The sequence below is a fragment of the Dreissena polymorpha genome, chromosome 11 (assembly GCF_020536995.1).
Source record: "Dreissena polymorpha isolate Duluth1 chromosome 11, UMN_Dpol_1.0, whole genome shotgun sequence".
NCBI classification, from domain to species: Eukaryota; Metazoa; Mollusca; class Bivalvia; order Myida; family Dreissenidae; genus Dreissena; species Dreissena polymorpha.
Genome location: NC_068365.1, coordinates 47,266,949 through 47,282,882, shown reverse-complemented (window position 1 = coordinate 47,282,882; position 15,934 = coordinate 47,266,949). Strand labels below are relative to the sequence as shown.

General features: G+C 35.9%; 1 protein-coding gene and 1 long non-coding RNA gene across 2 annotated transcripts in view; both read right to left on the bottom strand.

Annotated features, from left to right (window-relative positions):
* The window catches only part of LOC127851858 (dynein axonemal heavy chain 1-like), a 137,047-nt gene that overhangs the window by 10,234 nt on the left and 110,879 nt on the right, over positions 1-15,934 (bottom strand). The window contains 5 exon segments of the mRNA XM_052385815.1: positions 3,672-3,782; positions 5,918-6,013; positions 9,542-9,686; positions 10,641-10,771; positions 12,520-12,690. Coding sequence (XP_052241775.1) covers positions 3,672-3,782; positions 5,918-6,013; positions 9,542-9,686; positions 10,641-10,771; positions 12,520-12,690 — 654 coding nt within the window.
* LOC127851870 (uncharacterized) lies at positions 14,128-14,892 on the bottom strand. Its single transcript, XR_008035999.1, has 2 exons — positions 14,683-14,892; positions 14,128-14,520 (listed from the first exon to the last, which is right to left on the bottom strand). It is a non-coding gene; the product is annotated as an uncharacterized LOC127851870 (long non-coding RNA).

Below are 15,934 nucleotides of genomic sequence, written 5' to 3'. Positions count from 1 at the left end.
ATGCGTCGTGGAATGTTACGTTTAAAAAAATTATTGCATATTACATGATTGCTTAATAGTAATTTAGAACATTATGGTAGTAATGACAGATTAAAATATGGATTTAAAAAATAACACAAAAAGAACAGTTCATCGGATTGCACTACGGTACCTGTTGCAGCAATTTATCAGGCACTGTTGTTATGATTTATAACTAGCAATGAACAAGTTAATTTAAATTAAGATTGAATGCATAAATGTTCATGGTATAATACAAAGTCTAAATGTAACATTAGGCATTTAAACACAACTACAGTGGGCATTTGTCAGAGGCTTTGTAACAATGACAATGTCATTTGGCAGCAATTAGCGCCAGGTGTCATAATGCTGTACCAGGATAGATTGACAATCTTAATATATCTTAATTGCTGATAAGGTGTAATTAGAACAACACTCAGCTAGCAAGTATTTTTAATAGTAGGTAATACAGGGATAAGTGAAGGTCATTTTTTTGCAGAACAGAAATTGAATAGCAACTTTTTGAGCAAACTAAATATATTCTATATACAAATATTACAATTTTGGCTCAGTTAAACTTGATATGTCATACATTTCATATTGTTTATTAACTACTTGTACATTCAAGCACTAAATAAATTGTACATGTACATGTTAATAACTTCAGACATTAAAAGATAACCAGTTTTTTTTCTCTTTGAATGAGGATGAAACTATGAGTGGAACAATCACCTAAAAATGTCTGGCTGCTTAACACAGGTTAGACTGTATAGAAATAGCCTAAACATTGTTGCAAGAAATTCTGCTTATTTGGAACAAACTTTTTTTATCAAAGAAAGCATTTTTTTTTAGAAAGTTTTTTCACTGTATTGTCTGTCATATCTGCTGTTTCTGAGTTACATTCTAACATTACCAAACTTAAAGAAATGCGTTAAGGCTTAATAACTGTCTTAGTGATAATTTTTATGCCAATAGAAAGTAAGTTTGCCTTTTCATAATGTACATTTAGCAGTGAGCATTAAAGCAGGCAATGCTAAGAGATTTATGATCAGCAATATTTGCATTGTATACTTTGTGGGGATTACATCAGAATAAAAAACAATCTGATGAAATACTGCTACCCTATATTAAAGAAACAACAAAACCAATTAATACAAACACCAAAACACACATTCAGTAAACAAGTTGACTTAATCTACAATCGAACAGTATTGATCTATGTAACATATTGCACTGTAATAGTTAAATACTCCTACTGAATTAACCCTGATGTTGGTAGATGGCCACAGGTGGTGGGTATATTGTTGCATCTCTACCAGACAATTATAGTTGGACAAAAAGCTTAGAAACTGCAGATTGATTTCCAATCTGTTTTCTATCCAGTATTAAGGAAACTCATTATTTCTGATTCATGCAGTTTCATATTACTCATTCTTGCAAGATCTTATTTTGTCATGTTTATTTTTATCATTTTTAATTCATGTTCATCTTGGTCCTTGCAAACAAGTTTTTTTCTCATAATGTTTTTTCTCTTTGAATCTTTGTGTTTTACATACAGCTGCAATATAGGTATCTCAAAGTTTCTGGGAATTAAGAAATGACTTCGAGACATCTGTAGTTTGACATGTCCCACTATAGACCTTTTAAAAGCACAAAGTTTAATAAACATATTAATATATGAAATATTTAATTTGTGTATACTTTTAAGCTGAATGCATTAAATGTAGAGATGGCAAAATTATTTGATTGAATGGTCAGTATTCGAAGAACAGAATTGATATTTGCATATTCCCATTTTTTTTCCAAACAAAATTGCTCTAATATTTAATGACCTGCGAGCCGCTTACTAACTTGCCAACCGAAATCATTTGTGATTAACATGTTTGATGCGACGTTCTTGCACGATGCAATAAACACACTCTAAGAAAGGCCCCGAACTGTTGTTCGTCTATGGGGTGTTAATTAACGGCTTCATTTGACCGGCAAATAATTATTAAGTTTCTGTGATCACAGTATGAACAGCCATTAAAATGTGTTAATTGCTCAAATTGCGCAATTCAATATACACACTCTATGTAAGGGCCCGAACTGTTGTTTGTCTATTAGGTGCCAATTAAGGGCTTCAATTGACAGGCGAATAATAATTTAGTTTCAGTGATCACAGTTTGAACAGACATTAAAACATGTGAATTACTCAAATTTAACAATTGATATAAATTCAAAACGTGAATTTTTGGTAGAAAACTTTAGAACAATTATTTGTGATTATAATTTGATCTGAAAATGCCACCAGCCCCTTCGGAAGTATGGAAATACTTGACATGGTCTGTGGATAAGAAGACCGCAATGTGTAATGTGTGTAAAATTAGTTCTACAATTTGGCGGAATATTTGGTGTACTGTGCATGCCTTATTGATGTGTTTCTTTAAATAAACATACATGTAATCGTTACTTTAAAATTTCAAATAAAAATAAAATTCTATGACATGATGTTTTTCCTTCTATTTGTGCCCGATTACAGTATCAGTAATAGTATTAGCCGACAGTGATACGATTATTTGATAGGAATGTTTATAAACAGCCTCGTATTCAGCAAACGGATATAACTTATAAAACAATGGAAGTTAACACAGAACAAGTTCCACTCTTTCTGATATATTTCGCCAAAATAGGCTTTTTACAAAAGTTTGCTTTTACAATTAAGCTACATTTACTTTCTATTTATCAACACAACAATTGTATATTCAATTGTACTTCTGTGTCAAATTATATTTAATATCCCTACTGGATACGAAACTGAGTAATAGAAGTTAAATCAATCCAGCCGTTTTATGCGAATATTGGAATATTGGAATATTGGATTGAATGGATTTGCGAATATTTGAATACCGATATAGGTATTCGATGCCATCCCAAATAAAATGAGTCAGACACTTGTTTTAGTGTGGCAAAATAGGCTATACAATTTTACATGTAGACAACTCAGCTGGGAGCGCTATATTTCATTTTACAAACTAATCCCTCTATCCAACTGACCTGATTACAATTGGTGTGAAAACACTTGTTGGGACAGAAAATCACAATGGCATAGCCAATAATTCAAGTCAAAACTTAAAGAGAAGTATTTTCAATCAATATTAACCCTTAACCAATTTTTATGTATTATAAGGCATTTTTAGTCTCTTACAAAGTTAATTTTAATTAAAGGCCTTTCTTACTAGAATCAAGTTTTTAAGGCTTCATTTCACACCCTTAGATACTGATGAGCAGCAAATAGTTACTCGCAGGCTGTTCTCGTTTTATGCTGTTTGCAAATAGCAATTTTAACTTTGCTTCTAAGAGGGATAGGGTTAAATAAGAAGGGCTTAACCCTTTAAGCGCTGGAACTGAATTTTGAAGGCCTTTGCAAACAGTTTGGATCCAGATGAGACGCCACAGAACGTGGTGTCTCATCAGGATCCAAACTGTTTGCTATTCTGATAGTATTCTTTGATTTTTTGTGTGAAGAAAATGCTAATTTTAGACATTCAGCAGACAACATTTTAGCAGACGACAAATTACCCAGCATGCAAAGAATTAAGTCAGGAACTAGTGTTCACTTCAACAAATCCAAAACTTTGAGCCCAGTTTTGCCAGAGCTTGGCTCATATACAGTTCATCAGGTAGGATCTTACCTCAAAGCCAAACGAGATGGTGTCAATGGAAATGACCTTCTGTCGGGCAAAGTTCTGCAGTGTTCCAGTGAGGAAAGCTTGAGGGAAGAAGAATCCAGATATCCAGTACACCTGAAAACATAGACATGAAGGCATAGGGTGGAGTCAGGTCTAGAAAGACTACACCTTTGCAAACATTGGCAAAAAAAAGTTGCTTCTGAGCAAGTATGGACAAGTCTACCAAATACTGAATGCAGAATGTAGTCTCAGGTGTAAGCACAGAATTGCAACATAGATATTTGAAGTCCTTTCTAAAGCTGCAAAAATGAATCATAAACTAAGTTGGTTGATAAATAATATATTTTGAACCAAGTCATGGAAGTTTCTGCTACAATGCAACCAAATCTAAGATTCTGTAAAAAACAAACCAGCAAATTTGTTGAACTGATATCCCCCGCCACATTAATTTAGTTAATTGATGGATGCAAACCCCTTTAATATACGGTATACTCTCTAAAAAATATTTTGTGTAGGGTGTTTGAATGCATGGCACTTCTCCTCATTGATATCAATACACCCATGAAGACAACTTGTATGTTGAAATCTTGTAGCTGATTTAAGATATAGCCCTCAAAGATTATTATCACAAATCAACAATTTTAATAACTCTAATTTAAGAAAGGCTATGGGTATGGTTCTTAAGGATTGCACTTCTCCTCATTTGATATCATTACACCCATGACATTTTATATTGAAATCTTGAATGGTATCTGAGATAAAGCCCTGAAAAGTTACACCATACAACAAAGGGCAATAACTCTTTTTTAAGAAAGTGTACGGTTATGGTTCTTGTGTATGGCTCTTCAACTCATTGATATTTGTACACCCATGTTGATATCTTATATAGTTTCTGAGGTATAGCCCTGAAAAATTTGCAACAGGTAAACGGATGGACACAAATTTGAAAGAAAGGTCACCATAGCTTTCTAGGCGCATTATTCAAGCACAATAACTCCATCTACATTCATCTTATAGATCAGAAACCATTCTCATATTTTAAGTCCAACTGGACAAAAATGCAATCACGCCCTAGGTCTTGTAACATAATCGACAGAACACAATGTCGTTAGGGGCATCATTGTTTACATACAACAATTAAATTGTAAAACATTATTACTAAATGTTTTATCACAAGAGCCATAATTTTATAAAGATAATTCTTGAATTTTGTTTATACTATTATATTCATAAACATCTATTAATAATTTCCAAAATTTAAGAATTCTATTTATAAAATTATGGCTCTTGTAATATAAGATTTATTAATAATTGTCTACAATTCAATCGTTTTATGTAAACAATGATGCCCCTAAATATTCCTTATGTTACAGTCTGCATGAAAGCTACCTACAAGAAAAATAACCCCATCCCAACTGAAGTTATTGAAAAGACAATCATTTTGTAATTTTAGTGACCCAGACCCCTCAGACCCTAAAGGCAATCCCTCACTAGATCAGCCTGTAACTTCCCTACACACATTTCAGCACAATATCTCCATCATAACTGAGGGATTTGAACACAAACTTTGTATCTATCTTTATTGTTTGGCCTTGACCTTTACTTAACTGCCCACAAATGCAACTCCATGCCAACTTGTCAGCAAGAGAAAGTGTTGTTGGACAGATATATTAACATGAATTTTCTGGCACAAAAAGGCACAATTCTGCTAAATTGCTGATCAGAGTTATGGGCCATTGTGATCTGGCATGTAGATTTTGAAGCGTGAAGTTATATAAATTGTCTAAATAGTTACAAAGAAATCACATGCTTGCAAACTTTAATGTGAATTACTTGTCTTGCATGAAAATCTTTACCTGACATTTCAAAGTACAAAAGAGGGCAAACTCACGCTTAAAGGCTGCTCAAAGTAATATACTTTGTCAATGAATGTTGATGAAGATTCTAACCACATATGTAATGATTAATTACAATACATGTAGTAAATAAAGAAATTAAGTTGAAATGCATGCAAACATTAATCCGAATTTCCTTAGTAAAACAAGGGACATAATTCTGCTAATTAGCAGGTCAGAGTTACTGAGCTTTGTTAGTGACCTCACACAATTACTCCAAACACATGTTTGAAGTTTCAATTGAAAACTTGAACAAGAAACAGTGATATGGAGATGTTGCATGTTTAACTTAAACAGACCAATAAGCAGACATAATTGCCAACATTTGGGAAAAACTATAAAAAAAACACTCACGGCTGGGAGTCCCTTGTCGATCCAGGTCTGAATGAACTTCATCCTCTCCAGCAGATCCAGGACCCAGGAGGCCAGGGGCTTCAGGGACGGGTATGCCTGTGACACACAATACCAGTACATATGAGCAAGTTCTGAGAAAACTACTTAATGCATATGCATAAAGCATCAGCCCAGATTTGTCTATGCAGTCTGCACAGGCCAATAAGGGACAACACTTAAGGCCTTTACTGGATTTTGCACTTAGAAGATACTTCCTTTTAATGAAAAAGACAAAGCGAAAGTGTTGTCCCTGATAAGCCTGTGCGGACTGCTTAGGCTAATCTCAAATGACACTTTATGCAAACATGTTAAGCCCTGTTTTCCCAGAATCAGGCTCATATAGAAATCAGGGGAGGAATAGAGGATCTGTTATATAGTGGTAAATGAGCTGGTGACACAATCCAGTAGCCCATCTTTGTAAACTATGTACAATTCATCTACAGTACTTTTTTAAGACATTTCGAGACAAAATGAATGCACAGCATAAACCTCTATGATAAAGTTCAGTTATTCATTTTGTTATGTTTTCAACATACCATTCATTTTAATACCAAAATGATCATCAATGCTTGGTTGTTTAGCGTACAAAAAACAGACGTAAATTAAACTTGTTCCAAGATTTTTGACAAATCAAAGCCCAAGTTCACAGGTTTGATAACTCAATAGACTCATCGTTCTCATGAGACCACAGTGCAGTAAATAAGGTTCTTTACATCCACATTAAATGAGTAAACAATTCCCATGTGCCAAGGAGAATGTGAAATAAAAGCTGCGCCATGAGCGCATGATACGCCCGTCGTTCGCCAATGAAGTAGTAAGGTAATAAATAACCCTTTGAATCATTTTTTTACTTCAGTTTATTTGTATTTGAATACATGGTTTATTTTATAAGTACATGAGCATGGAAATCACGAAATTTTGAAGAACAAGGTCCCATAACTCTGGAACTACAATTCAGAATTCCGTCAAAAACGAAAGGGGATCAGGGTTTATCAATATTAAGATTGTGTTGAAATTTGAAAAAAATCCATCGAAGGATATTTGAGCTACAGTAGGACATTCAATGAAATCACGAAATTTTGACGAACAAAGTCCCATAACTCTGGAACGACAATTCAGAATTCCGTCAAAAACGAAAGGGGATCAGGGTTTATCAATATTAAGATTGTGTTAAAATTTGAAGAAAATCTGTCAAAGGATATTTGACGTAGCGTACGACATTAACAGACGGACGGACGGACGGACGGAGAGACGGACGTGGGGTATACCATAATACGTCCCGTCATAGACGGGCGTATAAAAAATCCATCGGGGGATATTTGAGCTACGGTAGGATACATGAACAACAATAACATTTAAGGTCACAGTGACCTTGACCTTAGAATGAATGACCTTGAAATGACCAGTGGTCATCTAAGTGTGCTTGCAAACCTTCATGTCAAGTTTTAAGACTCTATGTCCAAGCATACCAAAGTTATAACAATTTTAACATTTTAACATTTAAGGTCACAGTGACCTTGTGTGACCTTGACCTTAGAATGAATGACCTTGAAATGACCAGTGGTCATCTAAGTGTGCTTGCAAACCTTCATGTCAAGTTTGAAGACTCTATGTCCAAGCATACCAAAGTTATAACAATTTTAACATTTTAACATTTAAGGTCACAGTGACCTTGACCTTCAAATGAATGACATTGAAATGACCAGTGGTCATCTTCTAGTACTGGCCAATCTTTATTTCAAGTTTGAAGACTCTAGGTACAAGCATACCAAAGTTATAACATGAAATAAGAACTTTAACATTTTTACATTCAAGGTCACAGTGACCTTGACCTTCAAATGAATGACCTTGAAATGTCCAGGGGTTACTTACTAGTTCTGGCCAACCTTCATGTCAAGTTTCAAGACTCTAGGTCCAAGCATACCAAAGTTATAACAACTTTAACATTTTTATATAGCTACAGTAGGACATTCAATGAAATAACGAAATTTTGACGAACAAAGTCCCATAACTCTGGAACGACAATTCAGAATTCCGTCAAAAACGAAAGGGGATCAGGGTTTATCAATATTAAGATTGTGTTGAAATTTGAAAAAAATCCATCGAAGGATATTTGACGTAGCGTACGACATTAACAGACATACGGACGGACAGACGGACGGACGGACAGACGGACGCGGGGTATACCATAATACGTCCCGTCATAGACGGGCGTATAAAAATTATGATACCGTAATTACTCTATGTTTTCGGACACTTTAAGTTTTCGGACACCCCTTTTTTTAGCAAAAATAATTATTTTCCATGACTCTTAATTTTCGGACACACGAGTTTTCGTCCATAATTAATGTCTCTAAGTTTTCGGACAGTATAATTTACAGCGCTATTTTACTACATTTCGATAGTTTTCGTCCTGTTTTCGATATTTAATGACACTTCGATCATGGGGTTTTACAACCAGATTAACATCATCAAACATGGCAGGTGCATGCCTGAGGGCAACGGACCATTACATTTGCGTTATTGGGTAAATAACCTTGTAAACCGGTATTAAACAATGGTTTCGCCCGATAGCATAAGCGTTATGACAATTACCAGGGGTAGTGTCAATTAACAGTTCAATTATCTACCGCAATGTTACTACCCCTTCTCAGTAAAATAACTTTGACATATACTAAACGCTTCAAAGTGTGATGCACCCCATTGCATGTTTTACGAACAATGGAAGGTATTAGACAACAACTATCGGAAATGAACAAACGAAGAATTCCTAGTTTGCTTTTTTTATTGCGTTAATTACAGGTTCATACTAGCGAGTATCGGTACATCACATGCTCATTTCTGAACTCGTTGGTCAAAGTACAACCTTGTAGTAACTTTCTGTTAAATAAATTAAGCATTTAAATTATTTAAAATGCAGTGCAAACATATATAACTGTAATTTTTACTATACGGCATGGTATTTTACAAGCGCATTCTATTACCGGTAGTCGTTGATACAATTGACGCTATTTTCGGACACTTCAATTTTTGACTCTAAGTTTTCGGACACCTGTATTTTGTGAATATTTTTCGTATCTAAGTTTTCGGACAAGAAAAAAATTAATTATTTTTAAGTGTCCGAAAACATAGAGTTATTACGGTATACAGGAATTTCTTACAAATAACAAGTAATTGAAGAACAAACTGGGGTCCCATGGCAAATCTTACAAAAATAAAAAGGTATGAAATATTCAGAAAAACCAGATATACATTCTCCGCTTAAAGACAGTTATTCAACCATTTTCGGACACATAGCTTTTTTTTTCATGAGCCGCATACTTGGTAAACTGGACTTAATGCATTTGTGTTAAGGGTTGTCCCAGATAAGCCTGTGAAATTTGCTCAGGTTTATCCAGGACGCTACCACCTTAATTCAATGTTTTCGTAAAAGAGACATCTTTTAAACAAACATTACAATAAAATTTGAAAGTGACATCCCTGACTAGCTTGTGCCGACTACACGGGCGAACCTGAGATGTCACTTCACTCACTTTCATTAAGCCAAGTTCCCCTAGAATGAGGCTCAAACAATTCAAGTGTTACCTTCTTTGCCCACATGTCTGGCACCATGTTGTTGAAGAGCGACAAGGACATGTTCTCCAGCTCCTGGGACATCACCACAAGACCCTTGAGAGCCTTCAAGATGTCGTTGAGACTCCTATGGACCACCTGCAGCAGTCGGTTGTACCTGCACAACAAACAACTCATGATTAGTGCTGCGTTCTGCGAAAACAGGATTTAATGCATGTGGGTAAAGTGCCATCCCAGATTAGCCTGAGCAGTCCGACGATTTCCGCTTGCATGGAATTTTTCATTAAAAAGACATCCTTGATATGCCTGTAGGGACTGCACAGACAAATCTGGGACGAAACTTTACACGACTGCATTAAGTCGAATCTTGTCAGAATGAGGCTCAATTATGAACCAGTACGAACATAATGCGTGTGTGGGAGGGAAAGTGGGGGCTAAGTGGAGGTTAGAAAGTGTGTCATAAAGACTAATTTGGAATGCAACCATGTTGTACCCGCAGGCCAAACGTATGTCAACCATATGTTTGTCTTAATATGAGTTTTTGTTCAGTATACGTGCAGGACGGGATGTAGTTGAGACTATGAAGAACCACCTGCAGCATTTTGTTGAACCTGCAGGACACACAAAAGGTACATGACATGGGTAAGACAGAAAGGATGCCATGTAGACTTCTGTGAACCACCTGCAACATTTAAACAGCAACCCAAAACATCCCCTGAGTACCACTGAAAAAGAAGCACACACATGATGCCACAAAAGAATATAAATGGCTGCCATAGAGTTAATAGTTACACTAAAATACTAAAAGCCATTGTTCTACTCAAGCGGCAAGTGAGCTGCTTGATGCAAACCCAGACTATTGAGCCTTGTTCTGGAAAACTGGGCTTCATGCATGTGGGTTAATTGTCGTCCCAGATAAGCCTGTGCAGTTTGCACAGGCTTATTATGTACAACACTTTCCACTTTAATGGGTTTTGTTTTTTTAAAGGAATTCCCTTCTCAGCGAAAATCCTGTTAAGCCGGAAAGTGTCCGTCCCTGTGACGAAACTTTATGCACATGCATTAATTCCAATTTTCCAAGAATATGAACGCAGCTCCAAAGTTCCCCTACCTGATGACCTCCTGTGAGAGGACAGTGTTCATGGACTGTTCGTACATAACCGGGTACTTCTTCATGACCATCTCAATGTCGATGGGCTTAGGCACCTGGGACAGGATCCTCTTTGCTGTCTCCTCCATAATCTGAGGAATCAATCATTGTGCTAGAGCCAAAGTTAATTCAAGCATTTTAACAATTTCCCACACAGATATGCATTTTTACGCATTTGTGTCCCTTAAAATATCTGAGTTCTTCAGCTCAAGTTATAGTATTTCAAATCACTTTTATCGTTTTCCTTTCAGACAGGCATTTTGACCCCCTTCGAAAAGTTCTCAAGCCCAAGATAATCAAAACAAGGGCTGTTTGTAATACATGCATGCCCCCCCATATGGGCTGTCCGTTGTACTGGCAGCCATTGTGTGAATACGACTTTTGTCACTGTGACCTTGACCTTTGACCTAGTGACCTGAAAATCAATAGGGGTCATCTGCAAGTCACGATCAATGTACCTATGAAGTGTCATGATCCTAGGCAAAAGCGTTCTTGAGTTATCATCCGAAAATCATTTTACTATTTCGGGTCACAGTGACCTTGACCTTTGACCTTGTGACCTCAAAATCAATAGGGGCCATCTGCGAGTCATGATCAATCTACCTATGAAGTTTCATGATCCTAGGCATATGCGTTCTTAAGTTATCATCCGAAAATCATTTTACTATTTCGGGTCACCGAGACCTTGACCTTTGACCTAGTGACCTGAAAATCGATAGGGGTCATCTGCGAGTAATGATCAATCTACCTATAAAGTTTCATGATCCTAGGCATATGCGTTCTTGAATTATCATCCGAAAATCATTTTACGATTTTGGGTCACCATGACCTTGACCTTTGACCTCAAAATCAATAGAGGTCATCTGCGAGTCATGATCAATCTACCCATTAAGTTTCATGATCCTAGGCGTATGCGTTCTTGAGTTATCATCCGGAAACCATTTTACTATTTCGGGTCAACGTGACCTTGACCTTTGACCTAGTGACCTGAAAATCAATAGGGGTCATCTGCGAGTCATGATCAATCTACCCATGAAGTTTCATGATCCTAGGCGTATGCGTTCTTGAGTTATCATCCGGAAACCATTTTACTATTTCGAGTCACCATGACCTTGACCTTTGACCTAGTGACCTCAAAATCAATAGGGGTCATCTGCAAGTCATGATCAATGTACCTATGAAGTTTAATGATCCTAGGCCCAAGCGTTCTTGAGTTATCGTCTGACAACCACCTGGTGGACGGACCGACCGACCCACCGACCGACCGACCTACCGACCGACCGACATGAGCAAAGCAATATACCCCCTCTTCTTCGAAGGGGGACATAATAAATTTTATGCTTTCCCGCTTAGATACACATTATGGCACGTTTGAGGTAAATGCAAATAAATTTAAGGCCTTTTTTACTAGATTACAGTTTTACAGGTACCATTTCCAACCTTAATGAACTGATGAGCACAAAACAGCATAAAACCTGAACAGACTACAAGTAACTGCCAGGCTGTTCTTGCTTTATGCTGGTTGCTCACAGCTATTTTCACATCTGCCTATGAGCAGGAAAGGGTTAAAAGAGCCATCAGTTTTAACAATTACCTTTATCTACTGAAAATTAGCATTTTGTGTGTGTGTTTTTTTAGAAATTCAATCATTACTGCATATGTATGAAAGGGCTAGGTGCAAATGGAGAAACAAAGGTTAAGTGTTTATCTTTTCAATTCTCGGTATAAGACACAAAGTGTCGTCCCTAATTAGCCTGTGGGAACTTTGCAGGCAAATTAGGGACAACACTGAACACTCAAGCATTAAGCCCAGAGCAAGCCTAATGTAAATAAAAGTTACCTCTTCTCTGGACTTCCCGCCACCAGTGGCTGTCTTGGGCTGGAGTTTAACAAGCGCCTCCAACTGCATGAAAGCCTCATTCTGGGCAAACGTGATGTTAGCGTTGTCATGGAGACCAAATATCTCTGGTGTGTCATTAATGGGCAAACTGCGCACGTATTGTACATAGCCCTACAGTAACAGATTTGGGTAAAAGAGACATAAAGCATAATATTCAAAAGAACAATGTAATAAAACTTGTCTATTTATTTCAGTTCTCCAGTAGTTTCAACACCTTTTGCAAAAAAATAAAAACGCTGGTGAATTTTTATCTACTAATAAATGCTGTTGATATACATCAATTACAATAATTAAGGTAATTAATGTTAATATGGCATATAATGAATATTGGAGCAAAAGATTGAAACATTTTGATATTGCTAATGAGATTGTTCTTGGAAAAAAAACTTAAATAATGAAAAATGATTAAATTTCGTAAATTTCAAAGTTTCCATATTAATAAATTTACTTGTTTACAGGCATATTATAATGTGACTTATATATTAACAGTCCTTGGAATTGCATTTTTTCCAGTTGACTCTTGGTTATTGACATGAATCAAACTAGAACACAAAGTCAACTTGTCAGGCCCTCTAATCTGGCACATTTATGAACTTAGAACCAAAAAAAGTTAACTCTTTCAGTGCTGGAACCGAATTTTGAAGGCCTTTGCAAACAGTTTGGATCCAGATGAGACGCCACAAAACGTGGCGTCTCATCAGGATCCAAACTGTTTGCTATTCTGATAGTATTCTTTGAAAAAAAATCAAAGACACTGCTAATTTTAGAAATTCAGCAGACAACATTTTAGCAGACAACAAATTTCCCAGCATGCAAAGGGTTAAAATATTCAAATCAAACATTAGTGCACACCAACACATGTAACAAATTAACAATGCACACACATTTAAGAATCATTCAGAATTTCACCTATTAACATCACAGGATCAAGATACAGAAAATGGACATTTCTCTGAACTTGCAAACCATTAGCTTCAAATTTATTGTTTGCACGTAAAAAACTTCCATTCGGTAGATTTTCATTGCATAATGTTCATTAGGCAAACAACTTTACATTAAATAAAAGAAATTTTCTATGTCAAATAATTTTATATCTAAATACTATTCTTGTACAGATTATATAACATGCAGCAATATATGCATGACCATAATATCCTGTTAAATATTTAATTTAACTAAATATATTTATATAACTGTCATTCCGAACTGTAAATAATAAAGTACAGGACTAACTACTATATAACATAGGAGTGGAGGATATTAAAATGTAAGATACATTAACTTCTCTACAAGGTTATTTAGATTCTGTAAGAAAGGATGGAAGAAGCGCTATGTAAATCAGTTTTTCTACCAAAGTATATAAAAAGCTATATTATTCTAAGTAATAATCAAAGAAAAAATCGTATAATAATGTGCAATAAATGCTTCTATTATTAAAAACAAGAGCTGTCAGAGGACAGCGCGCTCGACTATTCAAGTGCTTGACAGTATAAGTAAACATTTCAAAAATAAAAAAGGGAAAAAAAAATTATTTTTTTTTGGGGGGGGGGGGGGGGGGGGGGTTGAGAGGGGGTATAATGTGGGGTGTGGTCATTTATTAATTTATTAGACGATCTTTCAACAAGGGACAAAATTGTCACAAAACCAGGTTTTCATTGTGAAAAAAAAATCTGATAAAGGGAGAAAACTCAAACTGAACTTTTGAAATGACCAAAAAAAATTAACCCCCTTTGTAATTTTTTTTTTTTTAAATCTATTTTTAGTCGTGGCGACCTTGACATTGGAGATATTGACGTGATTCTTTCGTGGGACACACCGTCCCATGATGGTGAACAAATGTGCCAAATGATTTTAAAATCTCACAATGAATGACATAGTTATGGCCAGGACAAGCTCATTTATGGCCATTTTTGACCTTTGAACTCAAAGTGTGACCTTGACCTTGGAGATATCGACGTAATTATTTAGCGCGACACACCGTCCAATGATGGTGAACAAATGTGCCAAATGATTTTAAAATCTGACGATGAACGACATAGTTATGGCTCGGACAAGCTCATTTATGGCCATTTTTGACCTTTGAACTCAAAGTGTGACCTTGACCTTGGAGATATCGACGTAATTATTTCGCGCAACACACCGTCCAATGATGGTGAACAAATGTGCCAAATGATTTTAAAATCTGACAATGAACGACATAGTTATGGCCCGGACAAGCTTATTCCGCCAGCCCGCCAGCCAGCCAGCCCGCCCGCATTCGCCAATCTAATAACCAGTTTTTTCCTTCGGAAAACCTGGTTAAAAATAGAAAAAGGAAAAAAAATTAAAAAAAAATTTGGGGGGGGGGGGGGGGTAGGATGTGAGTAGAGGGGGGGGGGGGGGGGGGGGGGGGGGTGAGAGGGGGGTATAATGTGCATAGATTTATCAATAATATGCATATTCTAAGTATAAAAAGGGCAATAATTCTGTCAAAATGCTTGATACAGTAGTATGCTCTTGTTTATAGGTTTGGGTCATGATGGTAAACAAGTATACAAAATATGAAAGCAATATGTCAAGGGACATTGAAAATATTTGGGGTAGTATGCAAACTTTAACATTTGCTGCATATTCTAAGTGGAAATGGGGCCATAATTATGACAAAATGCTTGATAGAGTTGTCTGCTCTTGTTTATAGGTTGGGGTCATATTGGTAAACAAGTATGCAAAATATGAAAGCAATATGTCAAGGAACAATGAAAATAATTGGGGTAGTACGAAAACTTTAACATTTGAACGCTAACGGAACGGAAACGCCGACGCCGGGGTGAGTAGGATAAGGAAGCTCCACTATATATATTTCATATATAATAGTCAAGCTAAAAAATCAGAATATTTTATTGCACAAAAAAATATTTGTAATGCAAAGACCAAATATATAGATTTGATTTTTGTTTTGTTTTTGAAAAACGTATACTTAAAATAATTTTTATTGATATTCATTTTTGTTCTTCATCTTAAACATAACAGATAAATGCAGAGCTTATCTGTAGATTATATTATGTCAAAGAAATTTCAGCTTAAATATACAATAATGATTGGCACACAAATTGAGTTCACAACTTAAGTTATATAATCAAAACTATATTGTTTTAATTGAATTTTACTCCACAAATTTCAATCACTATCTTCAATATGCAAAAGCACCTACAGGATTCTAACAGCAACCATATAAAGGGAAGATTAGTGTCTTAGAGGTATCACACGCTCGGAGAAGGCAAGCGTACATATTCCGTCTCATGGCTGTGGAAGATGCAAAACTGAATGTATCTCAAAATGATGTGAACAGAAACAATGAAACACGCAACATTAAACA